Source organism: Salmo salar, chromosome 11 (assembly GCF_965601325.2).
Source record: "Salmo salar chromosome 11, fSalSal1, whole genome shotgun sequence".
NCBI lineage: Eukaryota > Metazoa > Chordata > Actinopteri > Salmoniformes > Salmonidae > Salmo > Salmo salar.
Genome location: NC_138301.1, coordinates 95,767,560 through 95,789,402, shown reverse-complemented (window position 1 = coordinate 95,789,402; position 21,843 = coordinate 95,767,560). Strand labels below are relative to the sequence as shown.

General features: G+C 43.5%; 2 protein-coding genes across 4 annotated transcripts; one reads left to right on the top strand and one right to left on the bottom strand.

The window, feature by feature from the left end:
- The first annotated feature begins 4,229 nt into the window (after nt 1–4,229).
- On the top strand, nt 4,230–19,957 carry ciz1a (cdkn1a interacting zinc finger protein 1a). 2 transcript variants are annotated; one of them, XM_014128743.3, is made up of 15 exons: nt 4,230–4,385; nt 4,829–5,085; nt 9,900–10,021; nt 11,314–11,486; nt 13,021–13,129; nt 13,352–13,442; nt 13,634–13,725; nt 13,878–13,948; nt 14,080–14,283; nt 15,072–15,217; nt 15,395–15,602; nt 15,800–15,937; nt 16,114–16,195; nt 16,874–16,995; nt 17,137–19,957. In XM_014128743.3, exons 2-15 carry the CDS (start codon nt 4,919–4,921, stop codon nt 17,608–17,610), a joined length of 2,199 nt encoding a protein of 732 aa, XP_013984218.1. In that variant the 5' UTR covers nt 4,230–4,385; nt 4,829–4,918; the 3' UTR covers nt 17,611–19,957. The 2 variants fall into 2 exon arrangements, with proteins under 2 accessions (XP_013984218.1, XP_013984217.1); XM_014128742.3 differs by having other exon boundaries at nt 4,230–4,464.
- bbln (bublin coiled coil protein) lies at nt 19,801–21,629 on the bottom strand. 2 transcript variants are annotated; one of them, XM_014128745.3, is made up of 2 exons: nt 21,048–21,629; nt 19,801–20,856 (listed from the first exon to the last, which is right to left on the bottom strand). In XM_014128745.3, exons 1-2 carry the CDS (start codon nt 21,124–21,126, stop codon nt 20,630–20,632), a joined length of 306 nt encoding a protein of 101 aa, XP_013984220.1. In that variant the 5' UTR covers nt 21,127–21,629; the 3' UTR covers nt 19,801–20,629. The 2 variants fall into 2 exon arrangements, with proteins under 2 accessions (XP_013984220.1, XP_013984219.1); XM_014128744.3 differs by having other exon boundaries at nt 21,039–21,604.
- Between the last annotated feature and the right edge of the window lie 214 nt (nt 21,630–21,843).

Genomic DNA, 21,843 nt, shown 5'->3' with positions numbered 1-21,843 from the left:
TCTGCAGAAATGTGCTTTAAAGCATTGTCCAAATCCATCAGATGTAGTGATCACAACATAGTAGCCATATCTAGGAATACCGAAGTTCCAAAGGCTGGGCCTAATATAGTTGATGTAAATAATATTTGTTGGTCTGTGGTGTGTAATGAGGAACAATCAGAAGCTGCACTTGAAACGTTTATGAAATTGCGTATTCCGGTTACTAATAAGCTTGCACCCATTAACAAAATGACTGTAAAAACTGTTAAATCCCCGTGGAAAGATGAGGAATTGAAAAATGGTATGGTTGAGAGGGATGAGACATAAGGAATGTCAAATAAGTCGAGTTCTGCAACCGATTGGCAAATGTACTGCAAATTGAAAAATCATGTGACTAAAGTAAATAAAAAGAAGAAGAAACTATACTATGAAACGAAGATAAATGACATAAAGAATAATAGTAAAAAGCTTTGGAGCACCTTAAATTACATTTTGGGCAAAAATGCAAACTCAGCTCCATCATTCATTGAATGGCAATTCATCACAAAACCCACTGACATTGCCAATTACTTTAATGATTAGCAAACTTAATTATGACATGCCAGCAACAAATGCTGACACTACACATCCAAGTATAACTGATGAAATTATGAAAGACAAGCATTGTAATTTTGAATTCCGTAAAGTGAGTGTGGAAGAGGTGGAAAAAGTATTGTTGTCTATCAACAATGACAAGCCACTTGGTCTGACAACTTTACTGAGACAATTACTGAGGATAATAGTGGACGATATTGCCACTCCTATTCAATCTAAGCCTACTAGAAAGTGTGTGCCCTCAGGCCTGGAGGGAAGCAAAAGTAATTCTGCTACCCAAGAATAGTAAAGCTCCCTTTACTGGCTCAACTAGCGGACCAATCAGCCTGTTACCAACCCTTAGTAAACAATTTTTTTTAAATTGTGTTTGTCTAGATACAATGCTATTTTACTGTAAACAAATTGACAACAGACTTTCAGCACACTAATAGGGAATAACATTCAACAACTACAGCACCTACAGTACACAAATGACTGATAATTGGCTGAGAGAACCTCAACTTCTAAATACTCTCCTGCAACCCGCCTCACTCAATGTGGCATGGATCTGTTTATTTTCTAAAGTATTTCTATTTACTTCGGATCTGGAATCCCTCAACTGAAGCTAGTCAGCTAACTAGCTACCAGCTATCAGTCAGCAAACCACTGCTAGCGGTCATCAGCTAACCTTTAGCTCGGAAAGCTCTCGCCAGTTCATACAACGTGACTCAAACCAGAGCATAACGGACCTATTTTTTTTCTCTCCATATCCCTGGATTCCTACCGCAAACTCTGAACATTTTAATTTGGATCTTCGCAACTAGCTAACCGCAATCCCGGGTGACTACTCCTGGCTAGCGTTTCCATCCCGGAGCAAGCACCAATTAGCCTGAAGCTAGCTAGGGCTCCTGGGCTACCACCGAAGCCCACTCCTGGGCTACAATATCCGGACCCCTTCTACTGCCGGTATGGGGCACGGAACCCCGCCAATCCTATTCGACTGGAATACCGACATAATCTGCCCGAGGATTCCAACAGGCCCCTCAGTCCGCTGAAGGCCCATTCTGCTAACCGCGGCCTGCTAGCTACCTATAGCTACTTGGAACCCTACTAATCCACGACTGGTCTATCGATGTCACCGCACGAAGAGGCAAAAACAGACTTACCTCCATCGTGACGTCCCCCAAAGTCCCTTCTGCTAACTTGCTAGACCCGGTCTGCTAACTGCTAGCTTGCTAGACCCGGTCTGATAACTGCTAGCTTGCTTGCCCAGGTCTGCTAACTGCTAGCTTGCTTGCCCGGTCTGCTAACTGCTAGCTTGCTTGCCCCGGTCTGCTAACTGCTAGCTTGCTTGCCCCGGTCTGCTAACTGCTTGCTTGCTAACCCCGGTCTGCTAACTGCTAGCCCCTGTCTGCTAACTGCTAGCTTGTTAGCCCCGGCCTACTAACTGCTAGCTTATTAGCCCCGGCCTGCTAACTGTCTGAATCGCGGTGTCCCCAGCCAGCCCAACCACTCACTGGACCCATATGATCACTTGGCTACGCATGCTTCTCTCTAATATCAATATGCCTCGTCCATTATTGTCCTTGTTAGTGATTACTATCTTATTTCACTGTAGAGCCTCTAGCCCTGCTCAGTATGCCTTAACCAACCATGTTGTTCCACCTCCTACATATGCAATGACATCACCTGGTTTAAACGTCTCTAGAGAATATATCTCTCTCATCATTACTCAATGCCTAGGTTTACCTCCAATGTACTCACATCCTACCTTACCTTTGTCTGTACACTATGCCTTAAATCTATGCTATCGTGCCCAGAAACCTGCTCCTTTTACTCTCTGTTCCGAACGTGCTAGACGGCCAGTTCGTATAGCCTTTAGCTGTACCCTTATCCTACTTCTGCTCTGTTCCTCTGGTGATGTAGAGGTTAATCCATGTCCTGCAGTGCCTAGCTCCACTCCCACTCCCCAGGTGGTCTCATTTGTTGACTTCTGTAACTGTAAAAGCCTTGGTTTCATGCATGTTAACATTAGAAGCCTACTCCCTAAGTTTGTTTTACTCACTGCTTTAGCACACTCTGCCAACCTGGATGTCCTAGCCGTGTCTGAATCCTGGCTTAGGAAAACCACCAAAAACCCAGAAATCTCCATCCCTAACTATAACATTTTCCGCCAAGATAGAACTGTCAAAAGGGGCGGTGTTGCAATCTACTGCAGAGATAGCCTGCAGAGTTCTGTCTTACTATCCAGGTCAGAAATCTTTCTGATTGAGAGGGGGTCAAATACTTATTTCCCTCATTAAAATGCAAATCAATTTATAACATTTTTGACGTGTTTTTCGGGATTTTTTTGTTGTTATTCTGTCTCTCACTGTTCAAATAAACCTACCATTAAAATTATAGACTGATAATTTCTTTGTCAGTGGGCAAATGTACAAAATCAGCAAGGGATCAAATACTTTTTTCCCTCACTGTATGGGAGGTGCACAGTACTACATAGAGCCATGACTACATGGACTCTATTCCACATCAGGTAACTGACGCAAGCAGTAGAATCAGATTTAAAAAACAGATAATAATACACCTTATGGAACAGTGGGTACTGTGAAGACACACACACACAGGCACAGACACACATACACATGATGAGACACGCACTGTACACACACGTACACATGGATGTTGTATTGTAAGTATGCGATGGTGGAGCAGTGGCCTGAGGGAACACACTAAATGTATTGGGTATAGTGTTTTAAAATGTAATGTCATGTAATATTTTAAATTGTATATAAATGCCTTAATGTTGCAGGACCCCAGGAAGAGTAGGTGCTGTCTTGGCAGGAACCAATGGGGATCCTTAATCAACACAAATACAAATGGTACAGGTGTCTTCTTTTTTAAATCCATAACCATGTGTGTGAGGTGTATACTTTGGTTTCAAATTAGATTTGTTTAAGACTACCAAGAACCACTGTCTGACCCTGACTTAGCCCACTGCAGTAAAATGTTACATGCAGTATGTTTTTCATATTGGATATACATATTGGACCGTACATCATTTCCTGTACTTTGTCGCAGTAAAAGGCGGTCCATTTTATTCAGGTGCAATTCTGCTTTCCAAATCCACAGAGTTTACACCCCCAGCAGTGTGTAAACATACATGCTACAAATCCTACCCTGTTGGTCTAAATGCTGTTCAAGGTAACCTTTGATCATCTGAAATGTCTCTTATTTCAAGGATGAGATCTTTCCTATTCTTGCCATTAACCACTGTCTTGTTATTATAAATGAGAAAATCAAGACTGTGAATATAAAGTAGCTAATAAGAAAAGTCCTCAAAATGAGCAGTAACATGCTGGGGGTGTAAACTGTGGATTTGAAAAGCAGAATTGCTCCTGAGTAGAACGGATCCCCCTTTTACTGCGACACAATATACAGCAAATTGTGTACAGTTCAATAAATGATAGGATTACACACAACAATATGTTTTCATCACATAATATCTTATATAAATACTTTGAATAATGATTTGTATTATAAGTAGTGTAAAATGTATTGATAATTGTGCCAATTTTCTATCATTTTCACCCAACTGTTTTATTTACAAAGTACACAGGACGGGACTTTTATTCAGAAGGATTCCCAAAACCCGTGACCCGGAAAAGCTTAGTTAGTCTTGCCTGCTTCTCAGCGATTACAGTCTCAACGGAACAATCGCTGATACATTTAAAAAGGCTGCAGACCGATACAAACCTGCGCTTCTAAAATAATTTTTAAAAAAAAATTCTGTTAAAACGTAGATTATCGTTATATGGTTAATAAAAACATTACATGTAAATAAAATTTTGATAGCTACCATTGATTATTCCGATTACATAAAACAAAGGCACTAAACTAAAGCGTGCAGCTAATGTAAGCCAAATAGCTAGCTATGTTGCTAATGCTAGACTAAATTGCTAGCTAGCTAAACAAACGTTATAGGGTAGATAGCTAGCTAGTTATGTTTGCCATATGTTGTATACACTGACTGTAGCGTTGCTAATGCTGACTAGCTAGCTAGAAACCATGGGCAGGAACGTTAGAACAACCTCGCCAGAAAAGCATAAATAACTTAAATGCTAACGAGCTGTATTTATTATGTTTTATATAGCCAGGGAGGCGTATTTAGCTAACTGTTATGTAGCCAACGTTATACTCCGCATGATAGGTAACGTTAGCTGGATTCAAGGTTTATTGTGGATCAGATAATTAAAAGCTTTTTTTTTCTCTTGTCAAGATCCTGAGCCGAGGTATCGTCGATAGGCTTTTCTGCAAGCAACCACGGACAGTTAACGTCAGCTAACACGTTACTGAACACAACGCCGGGATGTATAACCCACACCACCACCAACAGCAGCAACAACAGCAACAGTTTCACCATCATCTGCGGCAGCTTCAGCAACTGTTCCAGCACCAGCCCCCCCCTCCGCCTCCTCCACCACAACCCCAACCCCCTCCATCGCACCATGTTCCACATCACCACCAAAGAGGACGGTAAGAAATGTGAACTCGAGGTCGTGGATATAAGGCCATAAATCTGACTTGTTAGCATCAGTTGCTAAAATCAGACAAGCAGTAATATGTTTAGCTTGGATTAAATTTGCCAGGGGTGCGTTCAGTCAAATATGATCTATATCTTCCTCTGGTTCAGTTCATTCAACGTTGCCTAACTGTTTTATACAAGCTTTCCCAAACGCTGCAAACCATTATACAGGGGGTGCGTTCGGTACCAGAGAACGGTGATTAATAAAACGGAAACGACACTACTGAACAACCAGTTCAAGAACGGTGTGATTATGGTGGCCCAGAGGGAGTTGTGTTTGGTGTGTGCCGCATTAGTTTTGCGATTTAAAATGGTCACACACATATTGATCAGGCCACACCCACCAAACGGGAGTAGAAGTACCTCAAGCCTGGGTTGTACTCATTAAACTAAAGCAAACAGTTGCAACATAAGCAAGTTAATATTGGACAAATTCAGATAGCCCCCTCCCTGTTTGGTTCCTAGTGAATACACCACTGTTGAAGAACAGTGTGCACCATTTTGGGGAAACTTGTTGTTCAGTACCAATGGAGGCTGCTGTGGGGAGGAAGGCTTATACACCTGCATTGCTTGCTGTTTGGGGTTTTAGGCTGGGTTTCTGTATAGCGCTTTGTGGCAACGGCTGATGTAAAAAGGGCTTTATAAATACATTTGATAATAATGGCTGGTGGAATGGTAAACATAGAAACCATGTGTTTGATGTATTTGACACCATTCCACAGATTTCGCTCTAGCCATTACCACGAGCCCATCCTCCCCAATTAAGGTGCCACCTGTGTTCAGTACCAACCGTCAGGCGATGTAGCAAACGTTGAATCGAACTGAATGTACCCCAGGATTGTGTTCAGTATGACAGAACTGTGTGAAACAGTGAATTCACACAGTTATGTCGTAGGCCACATATTGCCACACATACCCGCCAAACAAGAGCGAACATACTTCAAAGGCTGAAGAAAGGTGCGCACCGTTTTAGGGAAATGCTACAAACCATCACACTACGTAGCAAAGGTTTAAGCAAACTGAACGCACCCCGGTATCAAAGACAATTTTTAAATAAAGAGGCCTAGAAAATCCAATAGAAATCCCCGATCACGCTTGTAGACGATGTCATGGCGACGTAAGTTAGCTAAGCTCATGCGCAGAAACACATGTCATCGGTTCTAACGGTCATCTTGCGCTGAACTGCACATGTGCAGGCCGTTTAATCACTCAAAGGTGTCAGTTTGTCACTTTCACAAGGTTGTAGTACACTTTCAGCTACTTAAGACATTGGCTCGAATCTAAGTTTTGCTAGTGCTGAGCCATTTTAGTGCTTTTTGAGGTAGTTTCGGTTCGATAATTAAAAAATAATCACGGTTTTCGATTTCAAATTAATTTTTTTTACATTAAATGCACTATGCATTATGTGGGTTGAATGCTGAACAACACAAAATAGAACAATTCGTAATATGTCGCATGATGGTAGTGACTGCCCATGAGTGCTTATCAATTATTAACCATCATTTATTCACATTACATTTCAGTTGTGTATATTGCATTTGTTTTATTTGATGAGTTTATTTAATTCCAAGTCATCTCATCTCTATACAACTGCTGTCTGACAAAATCACTATTTTTAGTAGTTCATCAAAATAAATAAGGCAAACTTTTATGACTGCTGAATGCCAACTATCAATCACTTAATTATGTATTTTCAGGTAGAGATTAGAGGTCGACAGATTATGATTTTTCGATGCCGATACCGATTATTAGAGGACCAAAAAAAGCCGATACGGATTAATCTGCCGATTTTTAAATTTTAAAAATAAACAAATATTGAAAAAATATATATATCTATAATAATATATATATATTATTTTAAAGTATTTATTTGTAGTTATGACAATTACAACAATACTGAATGAACACTTATTTTAACTTAATATAATACATCAATAAAATCTATTTAGCCTCAAATAAATAATGAAACATGTTCAGTTTGGTTTAAATAATGTAAAACAAAGTGTTGGAGAAGAAATTACAAGTGCAATATGTGCCATGTAAGAAAGCTAACGTTTAAGTTCCTTGCTCAGAACATATGAAAGCTGGTGGTTCCTTTTAACATGAGTCTTCAATATTCTCAGGTAAGAAGTTTTAGGTTGTAGTTATTATAGGAATTATAGGACTATTTCTCTCTATACGATTTGTATTTCATATACCTTTTGACTATTGAATGTTCTTATCGGCACTTTAGTATTGCCAGTGTAACGGTATAGCTTCCGTCCCTCTCCTCGCTCCTACCTGGGCTCGAACCAGGAACACATCGACAACAGCCACCCTCGAAGCAGCGTTACCCATGCAGAGCAAAGGGAACAACTACTCCAAGTCTCAGAGCGAGTGACGTTTGAAACGCTATTAGCGCGCACCCGGCTAACTAGCTAGCCATTTCACATCGGTTACACCAGCCTAATCTTGGGAGTTGATAGGCTTGAAGGGGTGGGTATAATTTGTGGAATGTTCCAACAGGAATCTGTTCCAAAAAACATAAAGTAAACGGTTGCTAACCAACAACGCCTACAAAGTAGCAACGCATACAAACCTAGCTAACTAGCTGCCGAATAGGCATCAACTCACCACGTAGCTTATTCTTAATGTTTGTCCATAGGCAACCAGAGTGAGGACAGACATCTTTCGGAATAAACGTGATGCGTGAAAAACACAATGAAATAGACCACTCCCTACCCGGTATCTTATTCTGCCGCAATACAACTTTGTATGCGTTGTTTTTTGGAAACCTTGTTATTTACGAAGTTTTTGGAATAGATTCCTGTTGGAACGTTCCACAAATTATATCCACCCGGCTTGAAGTCATAAACAGCTTGAAGCACAGCGAAGAGCTGCTGGCAAAACGCACGAAGGTGCTGTTTGAATGAATGCTTACGAGCCTGCTGCTGCCTACCACCGCTCAGTCAGACTGCTCTATCAAATATCAAATCATAGACTTAATTATAACATAGTAACACACAGAAATACGAGCCTTAGGTCATTAATATGGTCGAATCCGGAAACTATCATCTCGAAAACAAAAGTTTTTTTTCTTTCAGTGAAATATGGAACCGTTCCGTATTTTATCTAACGGATGGCATCCATAAGTCTAATTATTCCTGTTACATTGCACAACCTTCAATGTTATGTCATAATTACGTAAAATTCTGGCAAATTAGTTCGCAACGAGCCAGGCGGCCCAAGCTGTTGCATATACCCTGACTGCGTGCAATGAACGCAAGATAAGTGACACGATTTCATGTTAGCAGGCAATATTAACTAAATATGCAGGTTGAAAAATATATACTTGTGTATTGGTTTTAAAGAAAGGCATTGATGTTTATGGTTATGTACATTGGTGCAACGACTGCTTTTTCGCAAATGCGCTTGTTAAATCAACACCCGTTTGTCGAAGTAGGCTGTGATTCAATGACAAATTAACAGGCACCGCATCGATTATATGCAACGCAGGACATGTTAGATAAACTAGTAATATCATCAACCATGTGTAGTTAACTAGTGATTATGTTAAGATTGATAGTTTTTTATAAGATAAGTTTAATGCTAGCTATCAACTTACCTTGGCTTCTTGCTGCCCTCGCGTAACAGGTAGTCAGCCTGCCATGCAGGCTCCTCGTGGAGTGCAATGTAAGGCAGGTGATTAGAGCGTTGGACTAGTAACCGGAAGGTTGCAAAAACAAATCCCCAAATCCCCCCGAACAGCGCAGTTAACCCCCGTTCCTAGGCCGTCATTGAAAATAAGAATGTGTTCTTAATCTGACTTGCCTAGTTAAATAAAGGTGTAAAAAAAAAAAAAAAAACGGCAAATCGATTACCGATTGTTATGAAAACTTGAAATCGGCCCTAATTAATCGGCCATTCCGATTAATCGGTCGACCTCTTGTAGAGATAGCTCGCGAAGCAACTGCTCTCTATTACTCTCGGTCGTGCATTCTTCTCTCCATCTCCGTGTCTGCTCCACACAGACTGGACCAGTAGGCGTCCAATGGATTATGGTCATTGTAGTTAATTACCACGTTTTCTGCGCTAAACTATGTCTAATATTGGCCTGTTGGAAACTACAACTGGCTATTACATTGCACAGTTTGGGCTTGCGCTGTTTGATCGCTAGGGAAACTGCATCGCGCTAACAGAAGGAGAAAAAAACCCAGAACAAAATGGAATTCAAATAATTGACTGATGTCTGTCAATTAGTTGTTTAACAAACGAAAAATAACGAAGATTTTGGTTAATCATTCAGCACTAGGTTTCGCCATTTAGATTTTGAGATAACTAACAACTAAGGACACATTTTTCACTTCTCCTATTGACTTGCCAAACCCGGTCTGATCTGCTTCGTGATGCGTTCCCGGAAGTATCACGATATTGGGCCTCTGGGTTTAGAAACTCGGTGCCAGTATGTTTGCTCCCGTTAGGTGGGTGTGGTGGGGTGTGGCCTGATCATGTGTGTGACCATTTGCAAAACTTGTGCAGCACCCCCCCCCCCCTCCTATTATCACAACGTTCTTTGAATGGTCATTCAGAACAGTATTGTTTCTATTGAATTAAACGTTACACACCTTTCTGTCCTGCTGAACGCACCCCACATTTTCTTTGTATGAATAGTATTTGTTATTGAAAATTACACTGGCCAACTGTTCCAAACTCTGTGGCTGTATTATGTTTAGATATAAATACTGCTTTGTAATGCCCATTGGCTCTGTGGCTCTGTGATCACCAGGGCCATGTCTGGACCAGGCCCTGCACCTCCGCCTCCCCGTATGGTCAACCTGGCTGCCCAGGCCACCATCATCGCCCCCAACCCAATGTTGCAAGGAGCTCTAATGATGCAGCAGATGCAAGGTGAGAGCATTTCAGAATGTCAGCAAATGTACAGACAAGTAGATTGACATATATTTCCAATATGGTATCACATCTTTATATCTACGTCGCTGGTGTGTATGTGCAAAAGGGCTCCCGAGTGGCGCAGCGGTCTAAGGCACTGCATCTCAGTGCTAGAGGCGTCACTGCAGACCTGGTTTGATTCCAGGCTGTATCACAACCGGCCGTGATTGGGAGTCCCATAGGGCAGCGCACAATTGGCCCAGTGTCGTCCGGTTTAGGACTTGGCCGGGGTAGGCCGTCATTGTAAATAAGAATTTGTTCTTAACTGAGTTGCCTAGTTAAATAAAGGTTAAATAAATTTAAAAAATACATTAAAAGCTGCATGAGTCTCTGTACTGTTAACACTTTGTTTTTATTGCAGTCCCATTGATTTGGTGTTCCTTATCGCTCCAAAGGCCACCTGATAGAAACTATGACCCCATTTAGATCTTTCTCCTCATACTCATCCCCCATCTCCGCCTCTCCCACCTCTCTCCTTCCCTCATACTCATCCCCCATCTCCGCCTCTCCCACCTCTCTCCTTCCCTCATACTCATCCCCCATCTCCGCCTCTCCCATCTCTCTCTCCTTCCCTCATACTCATCCCCCATCTCCGCCTCTCCCACCTCTCTCTCCTTCCCTCATACTCATCCCCCATCTCCGCCTCTCCCACCTCTCTCCTTCCCTCATACTCATCCCCCATCTCCGCCTCTCCCATCTCTCTCTCCTTCCCTCATACTCATCCCCCATCTCCGCCTCTCCCATCTCTCTCTCCTTCCCTCATACTCATCCCCCATCTCCGCCTCTCCCACCTCTCTCTCCTTCCCTCATACTCATCCCCCATCTCCGCCTCTCCCACCTCTCCCACCTCTCTCTCCTTCCCTCATACTCATCCCCCATCTCCGCCTCTCCCACCTCTCTCTCCTTCCCTCATACTCATCCCCCATCTCCGCCTCTCCCACCTCTCTCTCCTTCCCTCATACTCATCCCCCATCTCCGCCTCTCCCACCTCTCTCTCCTTCCCTCATACTCATCCCCCATCTCCGCCTCTCCCACCTCTCTCTCCTTCCCTCATACTCATCCCCCATCTCCGCCTCTCCCACCTCTCTCTCCTTCCCTCATACTCATCCCCCATCTCCGCCTCTCCCACCTCTCTCTCCTTCCCTCATACTCATCCCCCATCTCCGCCTCTCCCACCTCTCTCTCCTTCCCTCATACTCATCCCCCATCTCCGCCTCTCCCACCTCTCTCTTCTTTCTCTGTCTTTCCAGGTAGCATGCGGGGCTTTACAGCGAGCGGGCAGCAGTTCACCCAGTTCTTTGCTGCGGGGGCCCGGTCCTCTCTCCTGGGGCCTGTACCCATGGGCATGTCCATGAAGAACCCCCACATGGGCTTCCCTGCCCGACACTACCACCCCCACACCCGCTACTACAACAACAACAACGTAATCACAACCTCTATTTAACTATGGACAAATACAAGGCACTGAGCACCCACTCTGAGCAGTTTCTGGTTGACTAGCTAAAAAGTTCTACTTGAGTTTTAGTCTGAGTTGTTCAGATTGCTTTGATTGTCTTGAAACTGTGGGACAATGCTATGAGGCTTAAAGGGAAAATCCACTCAAAACTATCTTTTGGTATGTTTTTCATTAGTCCACTGTTCGATACATTGCCAAAATGTTTTGCGTGTCAGCAGTCAAGTTTTCAAGATATTCGACTTTCAAGAAGCAAAGTGTCACCTGCCACATCATGATTAGGCAAAATGCGTATACAGTGCATTCGTAAAGTATTCAGACCATTTCCACATTTTCTTACGTCACAGCCTTATTCTAAAATTGATGAGGAAAAAAACTATTTCATCTAAACACAATACCCCATAATGACAAAACAAAAACACGTTTGTAGAATCTCTATCCCTCTCTCTCCAAGTTTATAAGAAAATAAAAATAAATAAAAAATATCACATTTACATAAATATTCAGACCATTTACTCAGTACTTTTTTGCAGCACCTTTGGCAGCGATTACAGCCTCAAGTCTTCTTGGGTATGATGCTACAAGCTTGGCACACCTGTATTTGAGGAGTTTCTCCCATTCTTCTCTGCAGATCCTCTCAAGCTCTGACAGGTTGGATGGGGAGTGTCGCTGCACAGCTATTTTCAGGTCTCTCCAGAGATGTTGGAACGGGTTCTAGTCCTGGCTCTGGCTGTACATTCAAAGACTTGTCCCGAAGCCATGCCTACTTTGTCTTGGCTGTGTGCTTAGGGTTGTTGTCCTGTTGGAAGGAGAACCTTCACCCCAGTCTGAGGTCCTGAGCACGCTGGATCAGGTTTTCATCAAGGATCTCTCTGTACTTTTCTCCGTTCATCTTTCACTTGATCTTGATTAGTCTCCCAGTCCCTGCCTCTGAAAAACATCCCCACAGCATGATGCTGCCACCACCATGCTTCACTGTAGGGATGTTACCAGGTTTCCTCCAGACGTGACAGTTGGCATTCAGGCCAAAGAGATCAATCTTGGTTTCATCAGACCAGAGAATCTTGTTGCTCTTAATTTGAGAGTCTTTAGGTACCTTTTGGCAAACTCTAAGCAGGCTGTCATGTGCCTTTTACCGAGGAGTGGCTTCCGTCTGGCCACTCTACCATAAAGGCCTGAATGTCGAGTCTCATAGGAAAGCATCTGAATACTTAAATATAGTATTTATGTTTTTTATTTGTAATACATTTGCAAAAATGTCTAAACCTGTTTTTTCGCTCTGTCATTATAGTGTATGTTGTGTCGATTTGATAAAGACATTTTTTATTTAATCAGTTTTAGAATAAGGCTGTGAAGGGATCTGAATAATTTCCAAATGCACTGTTATACTGAAATGCTCAAATAAAATGTCTTAGTCCTCTATACCTGTTTCACACGTTAACTGTTGCTGATTGCTGAGGGAGCAGTTGCTTGGTTGATCAAATGGCTCACCCTGTCCATGTAGGACTATGCTTCACGGTACCCGGATAGAAAGAGGGAGCAGAGAGCCGTGGGGAGCACAGATAACCAACCTGCAGCCAGCAGGACCCTGCCCAATGACAAGACTCTCAAAGGTAGGACCGTACCTGAACACTCAACACCTGCTAGCAACGCCTGCTAGCACTAGTGTTCATTTGGTGTCTTTTCTTTAGAGCTAGTGGAATCTCAGGAGCATGAAAAGGGTTTGTTTTTTGGTTGCTTGCTCTTTTCCTATGTCTCCTTCTCTGTATGTTCTTTGAGTGGGTGTGAAACAGTCAATATGTGGTTGGAACAGCCTTGTCTCCCTTTCCCTGCAGATGGAGGAGTGGGAGGGCCAGATGGACAGGCACGGCCCTCAGTGCAACCTGAGCCCAAGGAGCCAGCACTGAAGAAGCAGAGGACAGAGGGGTAAGTAACACTGTTTTGACTTTAGAAAAATATCTTGGAGAATAGCTCAAGTTCTAGAGCAGTTGGGCAGTTGTTTTGTTTACGTACCTATTCAGATTACACTTAACTGAGTATCCATGTGTTGAGATGAGTCCTTGGAGGGTAGCAGCTTGTAGTGACATGTATCCCCTCCCTGTTCCTTTCTGTCTCAGGTCAGAGGAGACTGTGGAGCAGCCTCCGGAGACAGATGAGGTCCTAGGTGCAGCAGTGCATCAAAGCCCACCAGATGACAGCCAGCTTGAAGGTGAGTGGTTTTGTATACCATCCTAGCTCTTCCATTCCAGCAGCACTTCCACGCCTCCTCCTCCCACCCAGCTACAGCACTGGCCTTTCACATGTGGCCTGGTGGGACTAGTGCTGCCCTTATCTCACCTGGTCTCTCGCTTCCATGAACAGACTGTTACATTCTGGAGGAGGACGGGAGCACGGCTGGTCCAGCGGCACTAGAGGAAAGCAGAGCAGCCAAGGTGAGTTTTATCATCGTGCTTTACTGAAGACCAAACTGTCAGTGTAATGCTAGATCAGACAGATGCACCAGATTTCTGCTCCCAAAGTGATATCATGACCTGCTTTAAGGGCCCTCCCTGTGTATGAGCAGGTCCAGAGTGGAGTGTCGGCCATGCCAGCTTCTGAGCAGCTGAGTGGTGAGAGCCAGGCATGTACCCCAGGCCTAAAGGACATGGCAGAGGGCAAGGCTACCTCGGGGGCATTGGAAGGAGGGCAGGAAGAGGGCAAGGAGGAGGGTGATGCTGCAAACAAGTTCTATTGCTACATCTGCACTATCACCTGTCACAACCAGCAGGTAGCGCAAACACACACTCACACACACACACACACACACACACACACACACACACACACACACACCCTGAGGGTATAGATTGAAATGTGTTTGCTTTTGGATGGTCCAAGGCAAGCACTCAGCTCGACAGATCCGACAGAGGAATCACTCTACCTCATCTCTCTGTATCCCTCTCTCTGTATCCCTCTCTCTCCGTCTCTCTGTATCCCTCTCTCTCCGTCTCTCTGTATCCCTCTCTCTCCGTCTCTCTGTATCCCTCTCTCTCCGTCTCTCTGTATCCCTCTCTCTCCGTCTCTCTGTATCCCTCTCTCTCCGTCTCTCTGTATCCCTCTCTCTCCATCTCTCTGTATCCCTCTCTCTCCGTCTCTCTGTATCCCTCTCTCTCCGTCTCTCTGTATCCCTCTCTCTCCGTCTCTCTGTATCCCTCTCTCTCCGTCTCTCTGTATCCCTCTCTCTGTATCCCTCTCTCTCCATTTCTCTGTATCCCTCTCTCTCCATTTCTCTGTATCCCTCTCTCTCCATTGCTCTGTATCCCTCTCTCTCCATCTCTCTGAATCCCTCTCTCTCCATCTCTCTGTATCCCTCTCTCTCCATCCCTCTGTATCCCTCTCTCTCCATCCCTCTGTATCCCTCTCTCTCCATCGCTCTGTATCCCTCTCTCTCCATCTCTCTGAATCCCTCTCTCTCCATCTCTCTGTATCCCTCTCTCTCCATCCCTCTGTATCCCTCTCTCTCCATCTCTCTGTATCCCTCTCTCTCCCTTTCGCACCATCTCTTTTCGTCATTAGGACTTCCAGAGTCACATGAACAGCCTGGTCCACCAGCAGAGGATGATGGAGATCCAACACATGTCCAGTGCCTGTCTGGTCACCTTGATGCCCCGCGTCCAGGAGTCACTGCAGGGAGGCCGCAGGGACAGCTCCTTCAGGGACGGGTCAGTACTAATGCACGTCATTAGGCACCATACGGATGAAAACTGACCCAAATAGGAAGGGTCTGTGTAACCTTGTCCAATATGAAACACTTGTTTTCCTTTTCCATTGCAAAATGTTCTGCTACGGTCTATGAATACGACCCTGATGGTCCTCAGAGCTGTTTGTGTTTAACACAGAGAGAAGAGACCCGGCCTGCAGCGTTGGTGTGCCACCTGTCAAATCCACTACACCAGTACAGTCATGGACCACCGCAGGACCAGTGAGCACAAGCTGACCAGCCGCACCTCCAACCCCTCCTGTACCGTCTGCAAGAGGCACTTCAGGAGCCCATGCCTGTTCCTGGAGCACATGCAATCCCAGGAGCACAAGCAGAGAGTCGACGAGGTGTGTCCGGCGGTCTACTCATCTCTGCCTCGGCAGCTTGTAAATCCATTCAATTGATTATCTTTCTTGCGTCCCAGATGGTGCCATATTCCTTATATAGTGCACTAACTAGGGAATAGGGTGCCATTTGGGACGCGGCCCTTGTCAGCCGTTCCCTCCACCCTCTTATTCACTGTTCTGTGCTCCTCCCACGACAGCTTCGGGAGGAGGGAGGGCCAGCGGCCTTAGCTGAACTGGTTGCCATGGACGAACAGGGCTGTTTCGTAGATGACGGAGAAGAGGAGGGGGAGGAAGAGGACGGGGAAGATGGTGAACAAAGCAGCTCCCATGGAAAGGTTAGGCGTCTGCTCGTACATGCTTTGTCGTTCCTCGCTCTTTCTCCCATGCTCACGTTCACTTTGTCACAGGGTCCATACTAGAGACATTTTGAAGTGTTCTTCATGAAACTTCTGTATGTCGTCTCTTGTGTTGGTTTACATCTATTTGGTCATGTGTGTGTTTGGTGTGGCAGGAGGGCTGGCCTACCCGGATGGAGGTGGCTTTACTGGAGGACATAGATGAAGATGAGGAATATGACCCTGACACGGTGTATGGTGAGTGACACTCCACCAGGGGTCATTTTATTTATTTATTTATTTATTTATTTCACCTTTATTTAACCAGGTAGGCCAGTTGAGAACAAGTTATCATTAAAAAGCAAAGCAGTGCGACAAAAACAACAACACAGAGTTAGACATAAACAAACGTACAGTCAATAACACAACAGAAAAATCTTTGTACAGTGTGTGCAAATGTAGGGAGGTAGGGCAATAAATAGGCCTTGGAGGCAAAATAATTACAATTTAGCACTAACACTGGAGTGATAGATTTGCAGATGATGATGTGCAAGTAGAGATTCTGGGGTGCAAGAGGGTAAGTAATAATATGGGGATGAGGTAGTTTGGTGTGCTATTTACCGATGGGCTATGTACAGGTACAGTGATCGGTAAGCTGCTCTGACAGCTGATGCATAAAGTTAGAGAGGGAGATATGAGTCTCCTGCTTCAGTGATTTTTGCAATTCGTTCCAGTCATTGGCAGCAGAGAACATGAAGGAAAGGCGACCAAATGAGGTGTTGTCTTTGGGGATTGTCTCACCACTCACTGACTTGAAAAGCCATTCCGAATCAATCATTTATCAGTTCATGTTATTTGTATATTGCACATTATGATTTTGTCATGTGCCATTTCATTTTCATGGACTAACAGTACCTCTCTCTGCTCATCTCCCAGGTTCTAGCTTTGTGGTTCCCGTGGCTGGGTTCCTCTGTAGAATCTGCCAGCACTTCTACCATTTTGAGTCCTCAGCCCGCCACTCGCACTGCAAGTCACTCAAACACTTTGAGAACCTCAAGGTTGGTTGTATAATTGCACGTACTGTGTATGAATTAAGACGCTCGCTACCCACACAACATTTACGAGTTTGCCTATAGTTGTCTGTCTGTTGCAGTCATCGCTGTTAAATCCTATACGCTTGTGCCTCCTCTCCCCTACAGAAGTACAGGGCCTTGCGTAGCCAGAAGGATGGGACATTGGAAACTACTCCTGTGGACGGAGATGCAGAGTGTGACAGTAACCACAGCCTGCCTTCAGAAGTCCTCGGCAGCCCTGCCTTACTGCCGCCCACCACCACGCTGAGGCCCTCTCAGCCCCGCCCTCAACCCCAGGACAACACCCCCTCAGCCTCATTTTCTTCCCAGCAGGACCTCGCCACTACCAGCACCCCTACCACCAGCAGCACGAGGGGGACCCTGGGCCAAGCCACTCCAGAGCAGCAGAGCCTAGCTGGGCCTGAGGACAAGGAGGAAGAGCCAACCCTAGACCTAGGACCAGTCACAGAAGATGCAGAGGAGGAGCCAGTCACGGGAGAGACGAAAGAGGAGGCACCTGCCCAAGAGGAGAAGCTGGGCGACGGGAACGCAAAGGGGGGATCCCAAAGAAGGTCCGGGAGGACAACACAGAGACGTTGAGAGAGTGGAAGAAAAAGATGATATCCAGTACAATCGCTACCCTAGGACAGGGTCGGTTAGTTTGGGACAGGATCCCCCACCTCCTTTTCTGTATAGCTCAATAGACCAAGAAAAGAACACCCTGGCAACTCAAAACCAGTGGTCCTCCTGGCATACCTAGGTGTTTCATTTTTTTTATAACACAGCTAGATACAGATGTATTTCTAACAGGCATTCAGCTAAACCTGACTGAAGAGGAGAACCATAGGGAAACAACGTGTGGATGTTTTGTGTTTCTATCATAAAGTGTTAAAAGGGTCATGTGAAAACAAAGGTCAAGCTTAGTTCAACAACACGTTGTGTTCAATCTAACTCCGTAACACATTGTAGCCAAGTTTAGGAAGGGAGTTGTGTTGATTTAGTCCAGGCATTTCCCATAAAGCTAACAATGCTTTGTCAAGCTTTTAGTGAGACTTAGAATGTAGCATTTTAGCAGTTGACTTTTATCTGAAGAACAAAAAAATGTGAGGGAGGTGGGAACTAAACGTTTAAAAAGTAAACTGTACTTTTGTTTGAATGTTGAGTAACGATGAACCTTGATTTGATCCTAGCTTTGTTGAAGTGTTACTGTCCTTGACATTTTTTTACACAAACTGAACTGTAATGGAGATTTCTTGGGATGTGTTAGCAGGCGAGGGGATAGGTAGAGGGGGGTTTCAAAGGGGATAAGTCCTAACTGCTTTGTCTATTTTGCTCAGATACACCGTGAGCTACTGTTTTCCCATCGTCACAGTACTACTAAAGCCATTCTGACTTGTTTAGCTCTTTAACCCCGAGGTTGCTGAAACTCTGCCTAAATCCCACTGGTGTTGTGCCTAAGTTGCACAAGAACCTCCAAAAGGCTGAGCTATAAGCTCATATGGCTTTGTCAAGATTGGGAGAATTTTAGGTCAGTAGTGTTTCTGCAATGTTAGCAGTACATGCTTTTAGTGAGCCTTAGAATGTAGCTTCTCTTACTGAAAGTCTCATAATGTTGTGAAAGTGCTGGAGTAGACAAATCCTAAGACCATAAAAAATTCCTTTTAGATGTGACTCCGATAGGGAGAACAAGTTGGCTGAGAACAGATCCGCGATGGGTGGATTTCCAAAGTCTGTCACCCCATTAATATTTACCATTTCAAATGTCCAGCAATGTTGCATTAACATAGTTTACACATCACAACACAAACATGACACTAAAAGAGTTGAGTAGTTTTGTGCTTGTTTTCCAACCTTTTATATTGCGTTGTTACTTCATTCTTTTTTTCACACACATCTTGTACACTTGACTAGTAGAGTTGTTTTCATTGGAGTAGAATTGTCTGTACAAGAATTGCATGGCAGTGTTGTCACCTTTCAACTGGGTAACCTAACATCAAGGTTATTATCAACACCAATGAAGTGGAATGATAGGGCTTTTGAGTTTTTCCTAACCATGAGACGTGCCTGGGTGAAACTCAGGGCCCTAACTGGTCAGGAAAAACTCTTGGCCCCTGGCATGGAGAATGAAGTGTCTTTTCCCCAGTGATAGTCAATTAGTGTAGCAGACTAGCAGTTAAAGAAACTGACAACCAGCAGCTCTGATTTTGAAGAGCACCAATAGAAGGAATGGTATGATTCACCAGCTTGTGATCTCAAATTAAATGTTATTTGTCACATGCGCCTAATACCACGGGTGTAGACTTTACAGTGAAACTCTTACTTACCAGCCCTTCCAAACAATGCAGAGTTAAACATAAAAAGAATAGTCCACACGAGGAATAAAATACACAAGAATGGAGATCTATTCATGGTCCATCACAAGACATGGATACATTTGTCACTGATCTACTGGTGAGGAGACTCCTCTTCCTGAATATAGGATGTTTAAGTTGTAGAACTACACAAAACTAAGAAGTAATGTAGCACTCCACAGATAAGTCACCAATCACAGCAAGTGGAAATAGCCACTTTATTTTCTTTCAAGGAACATACCTTTCCCTTCCAGATTATACTTTAAGTGAATGGCCAGTTTTATTAATTAACGTGCACAGAGGAAGAGCAGATACATATTGGTTTTGATGACGGTAAGCGCAGTTGTCTGCTAGATTATCTGGTTCCGGTCCCACTGAAATATTACAGGACCAGAGTGTGATGAAAATGGTCATTTAAGAGAAATTTCAAACAAAGCTGTATGTTTCTTAATGTATTTTTATTCAACAAATAACAAACTCAGATGAACAAAATAGTTGTTTTCTAGCAGCTAGAAGTTTCTTGTATTTTTTGGGGGATGTTTGTTTTCTGTATTGGGGTCATTTTAATTTATAAATAAAATATGACTATTGCCTCACTATTGAATATATCACACCTGTTCATTGTTTGAAATGTTTTAGAGAGCTAGTGCTTTAAGTTAGCAATTCTCAAGATGTCACACTCAGTAACATTAAATATACTGTATTTATACCTGGCTAACAAAAACAGAATAGGAAAAAGTGGAACACAGCACAAAACATCTCTTCTTGCACATCACTGAAAAACATTGACCAATGAAAGTCACATAATTTGGAATATTGCATTATTGCTGTAATGGTAGTTTCCCCACAAAGAGGTAAATATTGACTACAAACAACCATACTGAGCTCATTCCACATGCTTTCACCCCATACCAAGCACAGAGATAAATAAGTACTATTGTATCAATTGAGGACTGTATACAGGTAGCTAAACTGAAACATTAGTATACATAGTATGTGGTGTTAGCATAAACTAATCACTTCAACACACAAAATGAACTGTCAGCTTTTGGCTAATTTGACTTCCCTTAGCAGGAACCATCTTAAGATTTCAACAGCTGAGTGTGGATTCATAAGCACTACATGTAAGGGACAGAAAAGGACCAACCCTATTCACACGTATCTAAGTGTCGACACACCACACAGGAACACTTGAGGAAATATGCTCATATAGATGGAAGGAATGTTGTTGATTTGTATGAGAAGATCTCTAGTCAGGCTTCGTCCTCTCACTCTCCGCCCTTCTCCCCTTCAGTGGCTGGAGAATCCTGGTCTGGGAACAGTTGCTCCTCTCCTGGGGGTGTAGCAGTGGTCAGCTGAACTCTGAACTCCTGCCTGGCCTGCCGGTTAGACTCCAACAGTTCATGTAGTTTGCCATTCAGGGAGTCGTTGCGTTCCTCCAGGTCATCTAGGCAGGAGTTGATCTGATCCAGCATAGTGTTGATGGCTGCATACTCTGCCAAACGAGAGTGATGTGAGAACAGAGACGATGCAAGTCCTAACAGACAAATACAGGCACTCTTTTGACTTACTTATGTAGACAGCAGAGAATGAGAATACACACACACAGTATCCCTTAGTCACAGGTGAAGAGATGACGCTAGATGGTGTATGATGACATTGACATCTGAAACATACCAGTATTACCTTCTTCGTTGAATTCATCTTCATCCTCAATGATGCCATCGTCACTTGGGATGTTAGGATCTCCATTTGGTCCAGACATATTGTTGCTTACGTATAATTAACTACACTAAAATGAATTAGGGAAGGATGCGTTAGCTAGCTAGGCATAGCATAGATAGTAGCTAACTTAACAACAGATGCTAGTTGACTTATATTACTATGATCATCACCAGTGCACTTGACATATAAGAGGGTGTTCTAACAGAAAATTACGCTGAAAAAGTCGAAATGACAATCGTAATGCACAAATTGGATTTTGCTTAACTGCAACTGCTAGTGTCTTTGGTCTAACTGTCACGCACTGTCAGCTGACTGATAACAATATTAGTCGTCGCTAGTTACCACAACCGTAAAGTCCTAAACCACGTCCATTTATATGTATTCTTTTTTTTTAAAGGATTTTAAACCTAACCTTAACCACCCTGTTAACCTTATTCCTAACCTTAAATTAAGACCAAAAAGCACATTTATACTTTCATATATTTTTACGATATAGCCAATTTTTACTTTGTGGTTGTGGTAATTAGTGGAAACCGAAACAAGCTCCCGGAAATGATGCCTTGACGCAATGTCCAAACATTGCTTTACAAATACTTCAAGAAATCTAGATCTACAATATATCTGTCCTTGTAATGATGAGTATAAAAAAAATCTAATTTTGCATGTGTATTAGACTGGAACACAATATCAGGATCGATAGATTCACATCAGGCAGTTTTGTGGCCGGTTTCGTGATGTCTATCTTGTGATTTATATT

Bases quoted from the DNA above. Each gene is read 5' to 3' on its own strand.
- ciz1a (XM_014128743.3), top strand. From the start codon at position 4,919: ATGTATAACCCACACCACCACCAACAGCAGCAACAACAGCAACAGTTT. The intron at 14,284-15,071 runs GTAGCGCAAACA...TTTCGTCATTAG, and splicing joins TCACCTGTCACAACCAGCAG to GACTTCCAGAGTCACATGAA. The intron at 15,603-15,799 runs GTGTGTCCGGCG...CTCCCACGACAG, and splicing joins ACAAGCAGAGAGTCGACGAG to CTTCGGGAGGAGGGAGGGCC.
- bbln (XM_014128744.3), bottom strand. From the start codon at position 21,126: ATGTCTGGACCAAATGGAGATCCTAACATCCCAAGTGACGATGGCATC. The intron at 20,857-21,038 runs GTATGTTTCAGA...CTCGTTTGGCAG, and splicing joins CAACGAAGAAGGTAATACTG to AGTATGCAGCCATCAACACT.